Source organism: Dermacentor silvarum, chromosome 1, assembly GCF_013339745.2.
Source record: "Dermacentor silvarum isolate Dsil-2018 chromosome 1, BIME_Dsil_1.4, whole genome shotgun sequence".
Lineage (NCBI taxonomy): Eukaryota > Metazoa > Arthropoda > Arachnida > Ixodida > Ixodidae > Dermacentor > Dermacentor silvarum.
In genome coordinates, this window is record NC_051154.1 from 327,521,324 (window position 1) to 327,543,278 (window position 21,955).

At 47.1% G+C, this 21,955-nt stretch overlaps 1 protein-coding gene across 1 annotated transcript in view; it reads right to left on the reverse strand.

Annotated features, from left to right (window-relative positions):
* Window positions 1-1,963: 1,963 nt before the first annotated feature.
* LOC119437349 (adhesion G-protein coupled receptor G2) overlaps window positions 1,964-21,955 on the reverse strand; it is a 33,766-nt gene continuing 13,774 nt past the window's right edge. The window contains exons 6-11 of the mRNA XM_037704392.2: window positions 19,809-20,080; window positions 15,314-15,383; window positions 14,514-14,713; window positions 4,205-4,329; window positions 3,419-3,574; window positions 1,964-2,506 (exon numbers count right to left, since the gene is read on the reverse strand). Of these exons, the coding sequence (XP_037560320.1) occupies window positions 3,428-3,574; window positions 4,205-4,329; window positions 14,514-14,713; window positions 15,314-15,383; window positions 19,809-20,080 (814 nt within the window). The 3' untranslated portion in view covers window positions 1,964-2,506; window positions 3,419-3,427. The remainder of the gene's footprint in view (window positions 2,507-3,418; window positions 3,575-4,204; window positions 4,330-14,513; window positions 14,714-15,313; window positions 15,384-19,808; window positions 20,081-21,955) is intronic.

Sequence of the window (21,955 nt, forward strand, 5' to 3'; positions counted from 1 at the left end):
ACAAAATGTTCAAACTAGGAGTCTACAACACGCTAGACGAGCTTATAGAAGCACACAGAACATTGCAAAGGGAACGTCTGTCCAGATCGGAGACGGGTCGATACATCCTAGGACGGCTGGGAGTTGACCCCGCTGCAGCCTCAGCGGGCAGAAGAAGGTTACCAGACGAGATAAGACGACATTTACTGGTGCGCCCCTTGCCCAAACACATGCTGGCCGGTAGACATGATCACAGACACAAAGCAAGGGCCGAGGCACTTGACGAAAAACTTAAACATGACACAGAAGTGGTCTATGTAGATGCGGCCAAACAGGGCCCCCAAAACTACATTATCTGTGCGGTCACTAGAGACGGTACCGTCCGAACTGCAGCATCCGTTAAATTACCCTCCACCCTAGAAGCAGAGGAGGCGGCCATAGCGCTAGCACTCACTCTCAAACCGAAAAAAGTTCTGATTCCAAGCGTGCCGTCACAAATTACCCTAAGGGACACATAGGCAAACATTCGAATAGTATCATCAACTCTCTCCAAACCGACCGCACCACAGAACTAGTATGGGTCCCTGCTCACTCGGGAAATGCCGGGAACGAGGCAGCACACCGAACAGCCCGAGGCTTAACCAACCGGGCGGGGTGCTCCTCAGACTCGGTGGACTTCTGGAGCGAGCCACAGACCACATTTAATGAACTGCCAGATTTTTCAAGGAGGTTAGGAAAATCTATCCAGTTCCTAATAAGGAGCTATCCAGGGAACAGGCCACGATTTTACGTCAGGTACAAACTGACTCTTTCCCCTGCCCACACAGATTGGCATATATTACGTGCGGACAGGTGGACTCAATTTGCCTAAATTGTGGCCAGAACCAGCTGGCCACCCAAAATCATATCTTATGGGGATGCTCGGCCAAGCCCCCTCCGAAAAAACTACTGCCAGCTCCCTCGGAGGAAGCCTGGGAGGCCCTCTTAAGGTCAGAAGACCGTCCAAGAAAATCTCACGACCTGGGCTCTGCAGGTCGCATCAACCGAGGCCACCTAGAGGCCAAGGCTTTCAGATCTACTGTCTGAAATTTTTTAATAAAGTTTTTTCCTCCTAGCTGTCATCTGCAGTGGCAGGTCCGACATAGGCGGCGCCACCATCAAGGCCGCGCCGAGCAGGAAAGTGGAACGAAAGAGGAGGGAAGTGGTTGGCGCGACTTTTAAACATTGAGTGGATTTAGGGCGCCGTAGTGCGCTGATGACGTCATTACTAGGGCATGGGCGAGCGCTGGGCTAGCGCGTCCACCGATACCATATATGGAAACAAAGCGCTGGTGTGCTTTCGAACCCACTGCGCATGCGCTAATTCTTCCACGCCGCCGCCGCTAGAAAATTCGCTGCGCGCGAGACACGCGTTCCCGTGTTAGTGCTTTCTTTCTGAACATTAAGTGATGCAACCAGTGAAATTGAAAACACCAGAAGAGCTGGGCTCAAATTTCGCCGGTGCATTTTTTTTTTGTTCACGCTTCATTTGGGCGCCTCTTTGGCTGTCCTACGTGCACTAAAAGGCCTCAAACAGTGTAATTTACGAGACATAAGTGACCAAAAGCTTAGATCGTGCAAACGCCACATTGATCTCAAGTTGCTAAGGAAGACCTTGCATTCAAAAATTTAATTTTTAAAAATCCTATTCAAATTTCTCGTGAGATAATGGAAGCTTTCCGAATTAAGCAGTAAGGTGACCAACGCTTGAGTGAGGCAACGATTCTGCTGGCAGAAAATAGCCTTCTTCCCTAAGATGTCAGTAACTATGATGAATCTGGTAAGGTCGGCGACATCTTTATCGACTTTTGTAATGTTGATGACCATGGCACTTCAAAAACCGAAAATGAACGAACGCGACCGCTGTTCTTTGCATGAAATAAGCTTAGCGAACACGTGTGTGGTAAGAAAATAGAATATTTTAAAATAGAATAGAATAGTAATATAATAAAACATGCGTTTTATTTCACCAATCTCGCCATGAAGATAGGTAACATAGCATAGTATATATACAAAACTTGAGAAGTGAGTTTCACAAGATGATGAAGGCTGCTGCTGGAGCAGGAGAGAAAGCGAAAGAACAAAGGGGAAAGGCAGGAAGGTTAACCAGATGGGAAGACCCAGTTTGCTGCCCTACGCTGGGGAGAGAGGGGAGGGGGAGGTAACGTGACAGCAAAGTAATGAAGGGAGCACAGGCACATAATCACAGTCGGTCACAGGTGGCACAGCACAGTAGCACTTGCAGCACACTTCAGGCTACAGCCGCTTCTCCAAGCCTGTTGCCCTTAAAAACTACAAGAACTCTGTTGAGGATGTATGGCTGGCCGTGATCACGGGGAGAGCATGAATGAGGGCGTTGCCACAGCAACGCAGACGAAAAACGGTGCACCTGCGGAATCGCAGACGCAGTATTGACGTGCTCGGCCGTCCGCCGGAGGGCATGCGTTTGCTCGTCCCCATCAATAGCCAACGTGTGCATGAAATAAACCTGCAGGAAGTCAACAAAACGCCGAGAGAATAGTCACTGTCGTGTTAAAGTCACTTCATTTTCGAGAGTTTTCGAATGTCCTATGCATTATCATATTCACTCATACAATATACGAACACAATAAGCATACTCTATGGGGGAGTGCCAGATTTCCTTAAAATAGACATATTCTCATGCAGCACTAAAATATTTGTTTCAATTACACCTTGAACGAGAGTACCCCTTCTTGTAATTAGCTTGTTATTATACCGACAAATATATACCTACAAATATGACACTAGTAGAAAACGGCATGTGCAATTAATGAGTTCGAACAGCCCATTCGAATCTGTTTCAATACCTTATTCATGCCCTCCACCGAAGAACATCACGTAAAATAAAAAAAGGAATATATGTATTAAGATCGTTGAATTCTTTAAGAGTCATCATTCCTTTTATCATCCGAAGCTGCTAAGCGATTGACTTGATCAGCGACAAATTGCCTTTCCGCGCGTTCATCCTAATTCAGCATGCCATCTGTTCACAATTCACTGAATTTGTGTCTGACTGGAGTCATGCCTCTACATTGTAGGGATATACTATATTGCTCGTTTAGTTGCGCAAACGTAATGGTAAAATAATTGCCAAGAATCTCAAAAATTATATTTTAATGAAAACACGCCAACTTCAGAGTGTTTCGCACATTCTCTGTTATCTTTTGTGTATACTATTTTTGACAGATCCTCATCACCATCTAAAGAAAATAATATTTACTGCAGTGTAGCTTCACCAGAACTTGATGTCATTTATGTACGAAATCTTTTCTCGCGTGAGAGCTACGGCATGTGACAGTCCCGCGTTGAAAAAGCTTTGTCCTTAGAGTGTTCTATTGAAAAGGTTATAATAGAGGAAGGGACACAGAACATGTGTTACCAAATTGCGTCATGTCGATGTAGTCTTTTGTGCCGATGAGGAGAGCGTAGCCTTAGATGAACCGTGGTCGTGAAAACTCGTTTTCCTCTTATAAGGCCATATACGATTCAAAACGTGACCCAGCCAGAACTCCCTTGCAGTTTTCTCGTAAGCTATCTGCAACAGAAGGACAAGTATGAAGAGTCGAGTGCTACAAAATTAAAGACGCGATCACGACGTTCACAACCTTAAGGTCATGCCTGAAAATCGACTAGTGATTTTGGAAGTTTCGTAGTTGTTTTCAAAGTAAGTAAATACATTTAACGATTACTAAAGTAATATTGCGCAATAAAAAGACATGCACGGGAGAGAAGAACACACGCACTTGGTGTGTGTGTTCTTCTCTCCCGTCCATGTCTTTCTATTGCGCAATAATACTTTAGTAATGGATTACCAACTTGCCCCGAATGCTGCTCACAATTAACGAAGCACCGTACATCAATTAAGCACAACCATTCCGTGTATGTATGTATGTCACAACGCTCGTGAAGGCAGCATAGTAGCACAGTACAGTTGCATTATTTTACAGGGATACATGGATATGAAATAAAGACGTTAATAGCACCACTACGGCACTACATAAAAGCACAGCAGTTCATTAGCATGTCGTACTCTGATTAGTCGCGATTGTGAAAAGAGTTCAGTCTTTGTAAATAATCAGAAGGGCTGTAATTGAAGCGAGTACAGTATTCCTGAAGCTATAGGTTCGTGGATGTAAAATACACAACACGTTGGTGGATAACTCACGTGAAATATAAATATCACGAAACCCTGCAGAGAGCTGGTTATGACGAATAGATACTCGAAAAGGCGACCCCACTCCTTTGATGCAGCTTCTATAAGACTCAGGTATGCGAAAATCCATGTCAGTCCTGTAAAAAAAGAAAGTTAAAGGTGTAAACATGCGACAGAGGTGGATGCAAGTCAACATGAAAAGCGGCACCACTTTGCATAAGCGGATACAGGGGCAAAAACTGTGGCCTTGGTAAACTCAGCGGTAAGGCACTTCCACTAAACGTAAAAGCTGGGGAAGTGCAAAGCAGAAATTCGGAGGTTTTTCACTTGTGTTTTTCTTGTGCTTACCTTGTGTTAAGGAATCCATCATTCATTTTGACACCTGTCCTAAGGCACAACTGGTGGGAAATCGCCACCCACATGGAGACAAGCCTTTGCTGATGATTGGAGCGATTTTAACAAATTTCTTTATTAATTCGATCAATGCATGAGTATTCATATCTTTTAAATTATTCTGAAACATGTTAGCTTATTTTAATGGTTTTGATCAATTCTGCACTTCGTTCGACCTTTTCTGAGAACTTGTTTTTGCGCGTCACCACGACGACATGAGATCACATTACATGGTTTTTCACGCGTTTCTGCTAATTAATGAGCTTAATGCTTAATTATTCCTATCTTTTACATTACTCTGAATCGTGTTAGCTGATTTTGAACCGTTTGGTTAATTCTGCACTTGTTCTGACCCTGTTTTTGGCGCTTGACCACGACATGACACGCCGATAGCCCGGGCCCCTAAAGTGCTTCGCACTTAAATGTTAGATGATATTAACTTGGATTATCATAAATGTTCTACAAAACATGGTAAGAAAACGGCAGTTTAATCAGCGCAGTCGCTTTATTAGGTTCTAATGAAAGCAGGAGCCGAACATTGCACCTCCATGCATTGCTGCAAACTATAGTTAAGATGAAAAGATGTTTGAATATCCTTTTTAGAACTAGTTTTAGACATAGTCCATGCATGTGGCTGTGAATATATTGCATAAACATATAGGTCATGCCAAAGTGGAGGCCACTAGTGAGGATAAAAATGAAACAGCGGTGGGTCACGTGATGAAAATACACATAGAAGGAAATGGAATACGAAAAGAATAAAGGAAGAACGAAACATAACAACAGAAACAAATATAAGAATACATAAATATAAGAATGAGACAAACGTGAAAATATGCACTCAGTAGGGCTATAAAATAATGTAACAGGATCGAACCTCGACAGTTTTCTTGATGATATACTGTTTCGCATTCCTATTTGATGCGCTTGAATCTCTGCCTCGAACACCCACACCAGTGAATAACGTGGCACAAATCAAGGATGGTTCCAACGACTTCGGACGAGCAGTCGCATCAGCTGTCGCTGAAGAGTTACTGGTGCGTATACAGTGACACAGGATAAAATGGCAAAGAAGGCAACGTCCTACGCTGTAATTGCAGAGAGGGCGGCCGTTTCGGCGTATAGTGCGGGATGGTCAACTGCGACCATCCCCAACTGGTTAACGGCACACGTCATAAAAAGTGGCCCATAGAGATCAATGCCGACGCGCTCAAATGACCTCTACTAGGGCAACGTAGAGCCTGAAGACCACTGGGAGACTGGTGAGGCAAAAATTTTGAAGCGAAAGGAAGCGATGATCGCATGACGGCCAAGGCACGATTTCTACCCCCCGTGAATTTGAAGCGAGTTTACAAAATGCCGATTGTTGGGTTCTACATAGTTTCTGGACGGGCATAAGCTAGAGAAACACAGTTTGTGACGTCATCTGCGACTGAATATTACACAATCGTGCTTACCTATGTCTACAGGTATGTTATGTATTCACTGTTGATACAATGGAATTTGTAGCCCGGCGAACAAACGTCAAAGCCTATTCGACCTGGTGGGATCATGAAGCCCGTACAATCTCGCACAGCTTTTACGTAGCGCGAGCTCCTACGAGGAAAATATTGCTGAATGTGGACCGATTCCGCAGGCGAGTGCAATCTATCACACGGTCTCAAAGTGCTAGCTATGGCTACAGGAAAGAAAGGGAGGAACTGGTACGTGACATACGCACTAAGCGCCTCCATAGGAGCTAGCCTGCTTTGGCAACAGAAAAGCGTGGCTGTGGTCTTGGCCTCATGGTTAGAGCATCGGGCTTTTGTGCTGGAATATCGAAGTTCAATCCCACTTTTGGACACGTATTTCTTTTATTGAAGAGGCTCCGAAAGATGGCGAGACACAAACCTCCCTACCTACTGCCATAAAGTGCCTGGAATGAGGCAACAATTATTCTCAATAAATGCAAATTTAAGACAATCAATACACTTCAGCGATTCATATGGCACTTAACTCTTTTACAGCATTACAAGAAGGCTCGCACCACCGGCACTGCTATTCCGTGATGAACTTTGCGATGCGTACAGCGTTGTCCTTGTCCACTACAATATTGTCTGTTGTGACTCCACATATAGGAGCGCAGACGCCACCCCTCTCACAGCCTTGTGTGACGCATAAGCTTTCAGAAATTGCCAAGCACACATTGCGCGCTATAGTGCAGTGGTTAACGATTCCAGAAGATTGCTACAGGGAATGAGAATTCTTGTGGCAGTAGTGGCGCATTTTAATTTTAAGTCTACAAACGCTTTTTAGTTACCCTCTCAGCGTTTTGCTGACCTTCAAGCGTAACAGATGCTGTGTTAGGTAAAGCAACGATTATTATCATGCACTATTTTATTAGTAAGTGTGTGCGCTATCGGGGTATCTATGAGTCGATTGGATATTCATGTATTACGAAGATATTTGTTTCACTACTCAGAACAGAGATGCGATCCTTGGTACTAGATTGCCGCCAAAATACTGTCCTACAGTTCACCGGCTTTCTGAGGAATGATTTTCTTTCAGTTGCGTGGGGTTCTTCATGGGGCTCTTAAGGGTTGACTCAGTGGCCTGGATCCTTACCAGGTACATACATGGAGAGCGAAATCCAGAAATAAAAAACTGCAGCAGATCCAACGAGCCCTGAGGAAGAAGAAGAAGCCGAAGAGGTTTTGGGACGTGGAACGATCGGTTCCCGCTTCTTTAATGTTTTCGGCTGGACAATCTTCTCTTATCGCTGTGATTTTAGTTGCTATCGACGCGGGAAGTTGTGACGATTTTGTGGATACCAAGCTTTTGTCGGTGTGTGGACTTTTCGCCGAACTATTCCTGTTTTTGGCTGCTCGGCCTAACGGCTGGCAGGCCTAGCGCGGCTAAGCGCCGACGACTTCTTCGCCGGTGGCGCGGAGCGCCCTTCGAAGGCTGATATGGTGGCGACTTCTATGCAAGTAGAAGATTTCGACGAGGAAGTGGGCTGGAAGACGGTCTCCAGCAGAAGAGCGAAAAAGGCTGGCCGGGTCTCCCCTTCAACCCGACCTCTCAGCAAGGATGCCACGCTGGCGCGGGGCAGGTGAGCGCATGTTGCCCGTTTTCTAACATTATGAATCGGGTAGTAAAGGCTTCGCGCATGCCTCCCATGCCCCAGGAGCATATCAGAATCGTGCTGCGCCCCAGAGGCGGCTTGAATTTGGAGAAAACTGGTCCCACTTCAGTGGGAAAGCAATCACCGAGGCGGCAGGACTAAGTCTGGAGCAAACGATGGATGATGTAATTTGTCCAAACGTTATTCAAAACATTTTGGTGGCCAGCACCCCCCTTAGAGAAAACGCAGAAAGATATGTGCACATCAAATCTATTACCGTGGCTGGTAAGGCCTATGAAGTCAACGCCTATGAAACTGCTCCTAGCAATACGTGCAAGGGGGTTATTAGAAATGTGGACATTGCCGATGGGCCTGCAGCCCTTGAGAGAAACATTTTAAAAGACCGCAACCCGCTCGCGCTCGATGTGAAGAGAATCAAGAATTCCGGATCAGTTATAATCGTCTTCGACGGACTTCATGTGCCGAACTATGTGAGATACGGACCTACCTTGGTGCGCTGTTTTCTAGACCGCAGACAAGTTGATATATGCTACACTTGTGGCAGGATTGGCCATCGAGCGGACGTCTAACCGGCGCCTGGAACTACGGAATGTGGGGGCTGCAGTTTGCGTAACCCAAGTGCATCGCATGTGTGTGAGCCGAAGTGCAAGTTGTGCGGTGGCTTGCATAAAACGGCTGACAAGGTGTGCAAACAGCGGTACTTAATTCCATACGTGGTACGTGTGAGACGTCAGGAGCGCGCGAGAGAAGAGCGCACGAAGGCAGAGATGGCTGAAGAGGAGCCGCAGGTGGCGCGCGGTCGCCCCACATCCAGGGGGCGCTCTCGCTCGTGCAGCCGCTCCCGCTCCCGACAACGTGCGTCATCAAGACATCGAAGACCAAGCAGAAGCAGGAGTCGCTCCCGCTCCAGGGGGCCGCAGGTGCGCTTCTTGTCTCGTGGAGGCGCTGACTCCTGGGTTGACAAGGTCAAAGGCAAAGAGAAGGGCGCGGCCCAGGTGTCGGAAAGTCACATTCGCAGTCCTGAGAGAGAGAGAATTATATCTTCAGAAAAGGAGAATAGCAGCCTCAGGGCGGCGGTCGATAGGCTTACGCTAGAGCTAGCAGAACTCCGCAGCGAAATCACTCGTCACAAGTTCGCTTCGCTTGACGGTTCGTCGGTTAATGAGGTTCCAAACTCTATGGAGGTGATAACGCCACAAGAAGGGGCCCACGAGTGTCCGGCTCCCAAAAAGGTTAATGAGGTTCCAAAGTCTGTGGAGGTGGTAACGCCAGAAGGAGGGGCCCACGACTGTCCGGCTCCCAAAAAGAGGGCCCTCGATCAGTCGAACCAGTTACAAATCAAGGCAAAGTCTGAGATTAAGGAGGCTCTCTCTGCCATTAACGATAGCATCAGACAAATCAACGACCGACTTACTCGTATTGAGTGTAGCAAGGAGGAATCGGGAATCAGGCTACGGAAGATTGACACGTATCTTAATGAAACGGTAGCTCCCGTCATAGAGAACATCGGTCGCAAAACGCTACCACTGCAGGGCAGGTCCCTCAGTAACTCCCAATTAGATAACATATCTCCAAATAATCAGGATGGCGCCGCCAAATAGGAAATTCACAAGTTGGCAATGGAACTGCAGGGGCATCAGTCCTAAAAAGGCTGCCCTCCTGCAGTTAATTAGATCAGAGGCTGAGAAACCACACGAAGTTATGCTCCAAGAAACACTGGCTATCGATCTTTCCTTCTTGGGCTACAAGGTGGAATCTTTTCAAGGAAATAGAGGCAGGGGTGTCGCCATTCTGATAAACAGGAAGATTCATTATGTCAGACATGAGCTCCGCACGATACACAGCAATGTTGAATTTATTGCGGTTGAGATTGTTCCCAACAGTTACGTAGGCAATCGCAGCAGCATATTTCTCCTCAATTTTTACAGCAGTCCTAAATATTCAAGACAGTGCTTCAAAGCCATCCTAACCAAGGTCGCTAAACTTGCTAGGGATGCTCCTCTGCTTGTTGGGGAGGACTTCAATGCACCTCATCAAACGTGGGGATACCCATTCTCCTCCGGCAAGGGGAAGAAGCTGTGGACGCACGCATCGGACCTTAATCTAACTCTTATTACAGACCCGGAATGTCTAACTAGATGCGGCACCTCCTCGTGCAGACTCGACTCCCGACTTAACTTTTGTCAGGGGGATCGGTGAGTCCATTTGGAAGAATACCAACATTGATCTCGGCAGTGACCATTACATAATAACAATCAAACTCGAGATAGCCGCTACAAAGCTAAGGGAATATAAGCTGTTTGATTGGGACAAATTCCGTAAATTGAGAACCCCCCAAGGCTCACCCCCCGCTACAGCGGAACCCCCGCTCGAAAGCTGGGTTGAGCAACTCGTATCTGACATCAGGGCGTCGAAGAGGGTTATTGTCACGGACGTCCAAACGGATAAGATGGATTCCAGGCTCGCTAACCTCCTCGAGGCCAAGCAATCGATATTAGCACGATGGAAAGGTCAACGGTTGAACAGGACGCTTCGGAAGAAAATAGCAATATTGAACAAAGAAATCGAGGAATACTGCAGAGTTCTATGCAGACAGCAGTGGGACGAAGTGTGCAACTCCCCGGATGGCAGAATCCGCAAAGGTGGCGGCTGGGGCCTCCTCAAGCATCTCTTGGATGAGAGCGGCTGCAAGTCCAAACCCGCTCAACGGTCGCTGCTATGTAAAATATTTCACAACGCGAGAAAAGAAATGGCGGATGACAAGCTGTTGGGTGACCTAGCTAGACAGTACCTCCCGCTGAAGAGCACGCAATCGCTCAACCCCCTTACGGTCGGATACTCGGGATCTCCCAATTACGACCTTGACGGAGATTTCTCGGAGGGTGAAATTCGCCTTGCGATTCAGGAACTTAACAGTAAATCTGCTACAGGCCCCGATGGGATCTCAAACAGAGTTCTGCGCAACCTCGAAGATAATTCTGTCAGTTACCTAACCAGGCAAATCAACAGAATCTGGAAAGAGGGCCGCGTTCCGAAAGAATGAAAACGCGCACGTACGATACTGATTCCCAAGCCGGGCAAACCTCTTGGCCTTGCAAACCTCAGACCGATCTCTTTGACGTCATGCCTCGGTAAGGTCGCGGAACATGTCGTGCTCAACCGGCTCTCGAACCATGCGGAAGAGAATGAACTTTTTCCATACACCATGATCGGATTCAGGCCAGAACTTTCGACCCAGGATGCCATGCTTAGAATTAAGAAAATGCTCATAGAAAGGGTCACTCGCGATACAAGAGTCATACTCGGTCTTGATGTAGAGAAGGCTTTCGACACTGTACGCCACACGGCAATTCTCCAGGCCATTTCGGATCTTAATCTTGGTCAACTTTTTTACGCTATATCCAATCTTTTCTGAGCGGCAGAACCGCTTCCTTGCACATTGGCGACTTAAAATCACAACTTATGAGCTGGGTGACAGGGGCACTCCACAGGGCTCGGTATTGTCTCCCTTCCTGTTCAATCTGGTGATGGCCAAGCTGGCCAAAGCATTGCTGGACATTGAAGGGGTTGAACACACCATTTATGCCGATGATGTTACTCTATGGAGCGCTGGAGGCAGCGACGGAGAGTTGGAGGCTCGAATGCAGGAGGCTATTAGGACCACGGAACTCTGCCTCTCTCCAGCGGGCCTCAAATGCTCGTCGAGGAAATCAGAATTGCTCTTTTACCGTCCTTCTAAGCCAGGACGAAAACCCAAGGGCTGGGAGCAAGATAGTCGACGTCATATCGTGCTCTTTGACATGAATGGTAACCGCATCCCTGAAGTGCGGTCGATCAGAGTCCTAGGACTGACTATTGAGGGTAACGGATACAATGGACTGATGATACAAAAGATAACTGGCAAAGTGGAGAATGCTCTAGGAATGTTTCGACGCATTGTCAATAGAAATAAAGGTATGAGCGAGGAATGTGCCATTAGGCTCATACACGCTTTCGTCATATGTCATATTACTTATGTTGCGGCTATGCTCGATTGGAAAAAAACAGAAGAGAAACGACTCAATACCACAATCCGTCGAGTCTTCAAGGTAGCCCTGGGGCTACCGTTGAACGCATCCGCCGAGCTTTTTTCGAAACTAGGAGTTCACAATACTCTAGCTGAAATCGCTGAGGCTCAGCGCACAGCACAGGTCGTCCGGTTGTCAGGCACCAGAGCTGGCAGAGACATCCTGGTCACTATGGGCATGTTTACTGAACTTGAAAAGGATAACGTCAGACATCTTAGTAAAGAAATCAGGGACGCGATTGTGGTTCGTCCTTTTCCCAGGAACGTCCACCCGGTCTTTAACCAAGGGAGAAGGCTCGCCCGCGCGAAGGCTCTTCTTGCCGAGGCTGCTACGGATTCCACAGAAGCTGCCTTCGTAGACGCTGCTCAGGTGGCCAGTCGCGAAGCTTTTTCGGTAGCCGTAATAGACGCCCACGAAAGTGTCTTCAACGCACTCTCTGTTTATACCAAGAATCCGGAGGTGGCCGAACAAATGGCCATTGCACTCGCTCTGCTAGATCCAGAGCCCTCGGTAATCTATAGCGATTCTAGGGCAGCTACTCGCGCCTTTGCTAGGGGAGTAGTGGATGCGAAGGTTTCAAGGTTACTGGAAGGTATATGCATCAGTCTCCACTCTATAGTCTGGTTCCCCGCCCATATGGGCGTCTTCGTGGGAGGACAGCGGAACCTTAACGAATCCGCTCATAGGGCCGCGCGAGGACTTGCCAGCCGCGCCCCCTGCAGACCCCCTCGTCTCCGCCTAAGGCCTTTAAGGACCAGCTTCAGACATATAATGAGGTCATCAAGCACTTTTATTTAGGACGTAGAGAATTCTCCCTTCCAAACAAGGAACTTAACAGGGCACAGTCAGTGACTCTCCGCTTGCTACAGAAGAACTCGTACCCCAATCCTTGGCGTATGAGCCGAATCGACCCAGAATACGACGGATCTTTCAATTGTGCACAGTGTGGTGGACATGTGAACTTGGGACACATGTTGTGGGGATGCGCGACGCAGGCCTCCTATCTGGAGGACAAGAACAAGTGGGACGGCGCTCTTAGAAGCAGCGAGCTGCAAGACCAACTCTGGGCTGTCCAGAAGGCCCGCGAAGCGGCGGAGAGCCTAGGGCTCCCCGTCCCGACGTGGGAGGTGCCCTCTACACCTTGACGAACAGTCTGGTGTCCTTCAGGACCGTTTTTGGAAATAAAGTTTAACCACCACCACCACCAACGAGCCCTGTTGGAATCTATATACAGCTAAGCTTACGAGGCATTGTTCACGGGCGCGTTCTCATCTTGGTCAAAGATGCCCCGAAAAAGGAGCTCTGCTATGCAATGCACCTTTGAACGCAACTAGCGTTATATGAGCTGAACGAGGCAAGATGGCTTTCTGGGCCATTTCTTCGGGATGAGACCGTCCACGCGGTATCCAGGCGGCTCAACACATGCGCAGGCTAGATTTCCGCTCTACTTTCGACTGCTGCGGGTGAAGTAGTGTGAACCATCACTCATAGATGGCGCCGCCGTCCCGCATCCGAGTATACATGAAAATATGTAACGGCTAAAGGTAGCAGAAATGCAGCTGTGATGAAAAATAGGGCACTGTGGAATTACAATAGGTGCGAAGTGGTGAGAGGGATTTGGAAAGGGGTGATGGTCCCTATTTTGACTTTCGCCAATGCGGTCCTGTGCATGAGATGAGAGATTCGAGCAATTTTGGAAGTTAAGCAGCGAGGGGCAGGTAGACTTGCTCAGGGAGCACACGGAAAATACACCAAATCAGGGGGTACAGGGTGACATGGGATGGACGTCATTTGAGGGCAGAGAAGCCAGCAGCAAAATAGAATTTGAGGAGCGATTGAGAGAAATGGCATAAAAGCGGTGGGCAAGGAGAGTTTTCAGTTATTTGTACATGAGGAATGTTGACACAAAATGGAGGAAGCTGACCAGAACATTGGCAACCAAATATTTGGACTGCAGGAGGGGTGCAAACCAGGAAACAGCGGTTAAGAAAAAGGTTAAAGAAACAAAGAGGGGTCTGTGGAAAACAGGAATGCAGACGAAGTCAGCACTGGGAACATACAGAACTTTCAAGCACGAAATTGCCAAAGAAAATATCTATGATAATTCTAGGGGAATGCCAGGACGGGAGTATTGCGGACTAAGATGTACCGAGTCAAGTACCAAGGTATAGATACGTTGTGCGGTGCGAGTGGACTTTTTCTGTGAAGAGCTTATCCCTACAGTGCAAAGCAACGGGGCTGATTTTTTCAAAGCATTGGGGTTTAGGGACAGTGAAGGCAAAATAGACCTTAAGCGGGTAGAAATAACCAAACGGAGGTTATCTGATTGGTGGCTAAAATCAAGGCAGGGGTGAAATTTCATCCACCACAAAGTACAAAATATGTTATAGTCATGGCTAGGTGGCGTATGCCACCACCCGATTTAAGCTCAGCCTCATCCATCCATCCATCCATCCATCGAGTGTGAGCTATGTGGCGAGAACGCTCGAGCAGCAGCAGCAGTAACAGCCACGGTAAGCGAGACAGGCGCAAAGTGTTGGCAAAGGAAGCTTCGCTTTAAAACATTGCCGTTCATTCTGAGGTAATAACGGAACTTCTACTGCTCAATAAACGCGAAGCGAGTAATAAAAATCACAGGTATAATTCTGCATACCAAACTAACTTCGTGCTGCTCCTCAGTGTCTGTTTAACGGCTGAAACTCGGTAGCAAAGTTATCGCAGCGTCCGTGCTACTGACCCAGGAGGAAGACGATGCATATGGTGGCGCGGAGCTGCGCCTTGGCCAGCTGCACCTGGCTCTGAGTGCTACGCAGTCCTTTCTGGCGGCGGCAGTAGATGTTGAACACGACCACGCTGAACACGATCACGTTGGCCGCCAGGATCAGCCCAACGGGCAAGAGGAAGCTGTAGAGCAGGGCCCCAGCTTCCAGCCAGCAGCTGTGCATTGTAGACCACGCATGGGGAAAGAATCGAGCAAGATGTTAAGGGTTCGCAGCTGGCCCCCGTGTCTGTGGATTTCACTATATTTGTTTATAACGAGTTACCTGGAAACTAGGGCACAGCGTGAAGGTGCATCTGCAGAAGCGGAGGCAATGTGCGCGCGGCATGCTGCAGGAGGCGAAACGCGTCAGCATTGGCAAGGCCACAGTCGCATCTTTGGCGCAGAGGCCGGCCGACAAGCAATTCGCTTTCAGCTGCAGTCACCGAGGCTGAGATCAGCGATGCTGAGAGAGGAAGGTATATTTACTCGCGGCGTTCGGCTGGTTTGGCCACGTGAAAGAATCGGCCGCTACTCATTTGTCCCCCCTATCGGTGGCGAACGGCATGCCTCAAAAAATCGCAACGAGACCCATTCGCTCTGCAGCAGGAAAATTTTGCTACTCGCTAGTTCTTGAGACGCACGTTCAACCACCCACGGCATGTCGCACGCGTTTTTTTCGCGCTAGTGTGGCCACACCTTTAATGCACGTCTTAGATGTGCGGCTAGCCGCGCGTTTGGATAGATCAGAGAAATGTTTTCTGGACTCCCATACTCACAAGTCTTCCCGTTTGTGATACTGCGTAGGGTTCACTATGAGGACGCACAGTATGACCAGCATTGGAGCACCTAAAGAACAAAGGAGGAAAAAGGGCAGAGGTTGTTTTATGGGTAGTCAGGCCGCATTATTTGCGACTTATTGGTCATAGCGCTCATGTCTTTCTGTTTTCATTGATGGCAATACAGTAACCAAAATAACCAGTAAACTGTCGTTTGTAACATACTTTTCGATAAGGCAATGTAGTGTCACACTTCCCAGATGCATTTGCAGTTGCGAAAAAAAATGCATGATGACTCAGAGGTTTGCCTAAATGTTTATAAGAATAAAAATATAGGCTCGTTTTATCTTGAGTTTTAAAAAAATCTTCGAAACACTTTGCAAAGATGCAAGACAGTCGAGCCGACTTGTAACAAAACTCCGAGCAAAAGGTACTTACCATAAGAGAAGAATCACACTTGCACTCAAAACCACTTGTCAAGTGATCAGCGCTTGATCCTCAATAATAAATCTTATGGCATTTCAGTCAGTTTGTTCAGGACAGTCAGTGTAGTGCATTCATATTGGAATATGCTGGTAGAGGTCCCATTGCGTAAAGCTGTGTGGGGACCTCTTCTCCGTAAATGATTGGTGAAGGTAGTACATTCCAAAAGCAGCAAAGAAAAATATCCACGCTTTGAGTACAGACTAGCATTGTAAGTGTGTATTACTACAATAGCAAATAACAACAAAACACTACAAACTAATAAGAGATATGCCAGTGATTAGAAACTCATAAAAATACATCAAATAACAGCCACCCTCAAAAGCATAAATATTGCAATAGCAAGTGGAATATAATGCTCCATACACAAAAAATTAGCTCTCGAACCTAAAAAAACAGTAATTGTTTAAAAGTATGTAAAGACGTGAAAACATGATCAAGCTGAAAATATGCAGCGTGTTTTTCATGATTAGTTCACGTCAGCGGTAAAATGAAATTATGAGCAGCACATCTAGTACGATTTGTATTAACGAGAGATTACCTGCAGAAAATGTTGACAGGAAAAAGGTCGTTAAGTGCCCTGAAAATGTGATCGAAAGGATTTATTTAACGAGGTTGATAACCGACACTAGTCTCTGTTCATGAAGGAGCATTACTACGGTATGGGCTAAAGTCTAAGATTCTCGTAGCTTGGTTTCGTAAACGCTATAGTGGAGTTAAATCTTGTTATTCGTGTTTTTATACAGTAATAATAGCACTGTGCATGAATACATAGTAAAGTGCACGCACGCAAGGTTGGTGTATTGAAAGAGGATCGTTCCTTGAGTAATATGCTGATGCCAGGTATTTAACTTACGCTTGTAATGTGGTTTAAGTATTTTAAGTGCAAGTCCATTGTTACTCCCAGAAATTGGCATTCAGAGCCGGCATAAATGATGTTATAGTGGTTGACATTTCTTGTGATAAATAGCAAACTACGTCTGCTTTAACGTATGCGCATAACCTTACGTATAAAGTCGATATTGATAACTCTTAGTGATCTTTACACCTTTTTTTTTCTATTGTACGGGACTGGAACGAGCATCAAGTACAATTACCAGTTCGGTTTTAACTGCATGATATTGTTTATGCAATCATCAGCACACTATTCTACCGTATAAAAAGATTTATGGCAGTTTCATAAGTTTGATTAAATACGTGCACCGCCTTGGCTTACAATTTCTTCCTTGCATTCGTGGCAATGTTCTGCAAAAAAAAATGTAGGCAGCTCGCATTGGTGGTGCAAGGCTGGAGTTAACAGCGGAGCTTCTGATCGACCTCTCTTCTTCCAGGTTTTACTAGGCTTGGCTAAGTTTTGCTAGGAAATGCTAAGTGCTACTGGCACGGTATTCTGAATCGGCTCGCCACCGACGCGCAGATTCTCGCTTGGCCGCGCGACGCGCTTCAAGATGAGCGGCTTCTTCTTTGGGTGTTGGCATCTTCTTTGGTCGTCCCATGTCAAGGCTACATGTACGCGCAACAGAGAGTTCTGCCGCCGTCGCGGCGGCGCCGAGTTTTATCTCCCCGGTGACCTCACGGCCAAGCTGCGCCTCCACACTTTCAGGGACATGGCTGGTCGAAACTTGCCGAGCCGACGCGAGAACCGCCTGTTGCAGTCACGGACACTGCGCGCGTTTGGCGCGATCGCGGGGAAACGGGGAAAGGCGGATGGCGTCGGCAGCAGCTCTGCGCGTTGCCTCGTTGGTGCTGCTACAATTCCTTTTATTGCGATAGCAATTATATGGACACTCAAAAGCAGATTTCTGCCGTCGGCGTCGCCGTCGCCGTCGCTGTGAGGTTCCGTATGACGTCATTTGGAGATGAAATCGTCGCCGCGCGCCGAACGCTGTATGTGCGAGTGAAAGGGCGCGAGGGGCGCGTCTTTCACGGGGAGTGAACGCACGGCGGAGAACAAACGCGCGTTCTGCGCCGTGCTCGCTTAAGGGCTGCAGAAGTAGGCGTCTCTTTTCTCCTTTACAATCACCATATATGTAGAGCAAACACGCCTTCTTCAGACGCGCGAGAGGCCGTGGGGGAGGGGGAGGGAAGGGAGGCGACGTTTAGCTGCGGCACCAAGTGCCTATTTATATCAGAGGCTCCGGCAACAGTCACCAACGCCGCACGCATTTTGAGCTAACGCGGGCAAAACGCCGATGGCGTCGACAACAGTTCTGCGTGTTGTTGCTACCAAAGCCGCTCACCTTACTTCGTATGACATTGCTGTGTTGCTATCGCATTCATTGCTTCGCCCTTAGGGCGAAACTGTGACATTTTTTCTCTCTTTCTTTCTCCCTCTCATTTTCTCTTTCTCTTTCCCGAGCATAGCACACGCCGCATGCATGCCCTCCTTCCCTCTTAGCGTCCCATGTCAAGGCAACTTGTGCACGGCACGGAGAGGAGGCCAAGCACACGTCGCTCCGCGAGGTGGTTACTAGACAACGCGCGGGGACCTCATCGCCAGCAGAAGTTTTCGTTCGCACTACGCGGCGCAACCAAGAGCTCAAACAGCTCTGCTGTTAAAAAAATTGACCTGTTCCTCAAGCTTTCAATAGGCTACCGGTATAACGTGGCGAATATGCAGCGCGCTAAATTTGCCGCGCGGACTTCATAGTAGAATTTTATTCCTTCAATGCCGTGTTGATCCTCTGGCTACAATAGAGTCGACGTTAAATATGATATAATGAATTACATTGTGCGAACTTTTAAGGTGACGTCATGCCGATAGTAGAGGTGAGCCGACGCCGTATCGAAGCATGAAACAGAAGAACGAGGAAATGACCCGACGCTGCTTATGAGTCAGCTAAATTAAAGAGAGTGAGCAAAAGTGAGAACTTAAACGATCTTCGCACGGAGGTAGTTAATGTGTGCCATGAAAAGTAACATTTCAAATTTGGAAATTTCCCGAAAATTGCTGCAAAAGTGCATGCTTCCTGTGCTCCCTTATGAATATACGATTCCTTGGAGACGACATCGGGCGTGTGCGCACTTGCTACGGTTAAATACGTATATTGGCTTAGGCGCTGCAAAGCGATAAACGTCTAGACGTCTCTACTTTCCTTTCATCGTAACCCAGCTGCCGCGGCTACTTCGTCGGTATATGAGGAATGTCTTTTGTAGCCTTCCTGCGAGGCCTGTTGGCTGACATCAAACTGTTCTTACAAAGCGAGAGTTTATTATATGCTGGTTTATTTTCAGTAGGCTCGACCTTATGTATTTACTCTATTATGCAGCACAAAGAAAACGAAAAGTTCAAGAATGCACACAGAAACACGACCTACAGCCGTTGAGATGGGGCTATCTTCTACTAAATGCTCTTCCGAGCTTCGAAGAAAACTGTCAAGTACGAAAAGTAATGTCCCTACGCGTGCGCATGTCGGGATTGCAGAGCTCTTTTGCGTGTTTTAAAAGAGTACAGGGTGCGTTAAGGTAAAAAATCCAGAAGCGACAAGCACGACGTCCAGCATAACCAAAACCGCCGCATTAGCATCATTATTGTGAAAGGACACAGCCACCACATACACGGTACCTAGTGATACACGGCGACACAGGTATACCAACTACGAAATCCGAGTGCAGTAGTTTTGTCGCTGCGCCTGTTGCAGTCAACATGCGCGAGTCGTTCGCTGAAAAATTAAACGAGCGCTGTGCTATCCAGACGAGCAAATGTGCCATGCTCCTTGCTGGGATAGTTTAAACATTATTGAGCGCAAAATGACCACCAAGACGACAGGGCTACAAGTGGTCTCCTATAAAGGTTTCTACCTCTGTCTTAGTTTTCATTTCGCACTCAGTAATGTTTTCAGTACTCTGTATACACACTATAGCTCACTGTTCTATGGATGTCGTGGTGCCCAAGAGCGGCAAACTGTTCGTTCCAGGTACAAGGTAGGAAGTTGAATTACTCCCTATAAGAGTGCATGTTGAGGAGAAGCGCACAGGCACTCTAATCTACTGACGATTTTCGAGCACTGACCCCAGGCTCCGAAGGCTGCCTTGAGCACGAGATTGGGCACGTACGTCCCCAGAACGCGGACGAATCGCAGGTACTGCAGCAGGGACTCGACGAAGGTCCAGGCGAAGGACACGAGCAGGAAGTAGTGGAGTGCGGCCCCCAGGCATGTGCAGGATTCCAGGCTGGCACTGTGCTTGGGAACCATGGCCATCGCCACGAACGAGGCCAGGGCTCCGACAAGCGCCAGGCATAGGTTGAACAGGATCTGGTGACCCGCACCTTTGCGCCACTTCCTGAACGGAGCAAGACCGAGGTGAACAAGTATCTGCACACAGATAATTCCGCCACGAGCGAAGAAAAGCTGCCCGAGCCTAGAGACCGAGATAGCAGATTGAAGATGAGCTAGGGAGGGTGACAAAGGGGAGCTAGGGGAGTTGAAATTGCAATAAAGCTAGAAATAACTGGACGCAGCATACTTCCCCAAAGAATTAAAACGTTATCAAGGTTACCTTGAGCAAGGGAAGTAGTACGCAGGACGCTGCTCTGGTGGCCTGCGCTACATGCGGCAAACTAAGCCATTCTAAAGCCTTTCGATGGTAGTCTATCCCGATGATTGCATTGCTTCCCGGATGGTGAAATAACAGCCAAATAATAAAGCACGTGGTTCTGAACAATTTCTGTATATAGGTAACAGCGGAAAACATGGTTCTCTCATTTTTCACTAGCCCATATACCGAACCTGTATCCTCCTGTAGCCTTAAATTCATTAGCACTCTGAAAAACAACGCGTTCCCAAAACGATCATGGGTCCTCGCACTGGACCCTTTCTCGCTTCCAGTATTTCAGAGGCTACTCGTTCTGTTAGCTAACTTAGGGCACAATAATCCCACTTAGCTACCTTTGCGGCTCCTCAAGAAAAGCGTGCACGACACTAGGATCTTTTTCAGTCCTTGGACTCGAAAAAAAGACCATTACCGTAATTACCTGTGTCATTCGAAATTTTTCAATGGTTTTGACTTCATATCCTATTCTCGTTAAAAACGCAGCATGATTTCGGCGGACTCAAAGTCATTTATTCTCTAGCATTTACAAAAAATATTGAAAAATGCGGGCAACACTTGTAGATTGATTCTGTGAATCTGGTTTATTGATGTGAATAGATCATTTGCTGGACATTCAATTTTTCAAGCTATGGACGACCAGAGGTTCACGAGCAATGAGTATTGCTCATGAAGTTCTGGTGCTCTGTCCAGCCGTCAGAGAACCTCTTAAAGGAACACTTAATGCAACACTTAGTCTAATGAATTATTTTTAATGGACCGTTGGCATTTTTTGGATGAGGAATGTTGGTTATTAGCGGAGAAAAGGAACAAGAAATATCTTGTTTGCAGAAGTTCGCGCTCGAAGAGCGGCACCGGTACGTTAGTATGGCGTCAGGGATTTCAAGAAATACTCGCATGTTCGGTCCACTTTTGCGCCAGAAATCTTATCAAAATTTATTAGACTGCGTCTTCGGTTCACATAGAATTCAATATCATCGTTGTTTTTATCGATAACCAAATACCGATGTCGAAACCGACGCTGTCCCAATTTTACAACAACGCGAGAAGCTATGCGCGGTAATTTTGTATCGTTTTTGCGTCTTTTCACGCCGTGAACAGACACTTCTCGTATTTTATAAGTGTAATTTTTCGGTCACGCCTAACAGAACGTCTAGGGTTGCTTTAGGACATTTCACCATAGGTCACGCTCGGTTTCCGCCAAGCCAGCCGTGCGCAACTATACCTTTAGGTGTCCGCAGAATGTAAGACTATATAATATGGCATTCGTACTGCAAGAGCTCGAACCGCTGCTTAGCGTAGCACATTAGCGTAGCCTGCCAATACACGCAAAATTGCCGCGCTACTTACCGCTCGAGGCAATTTGCCTGTATTCGCGGGTGTCTTGCACGCTCGGAAAAACGCTTTTATGTATCGCGTATTGAGCAACAGAAAGCTGTATCGAAAGTTTTTCATACTGCTCTACAATTTTCTCATCCACACTCATCATCTAATTATAAGATTTTAAAAGTTGAAACTAAAAAAATATGTAAATTATTTAGACTAATTCTATAATTAGGCAGAATTAAAAAATAATCTGAGTATCTCCAAGCGACGGCAATCAACATT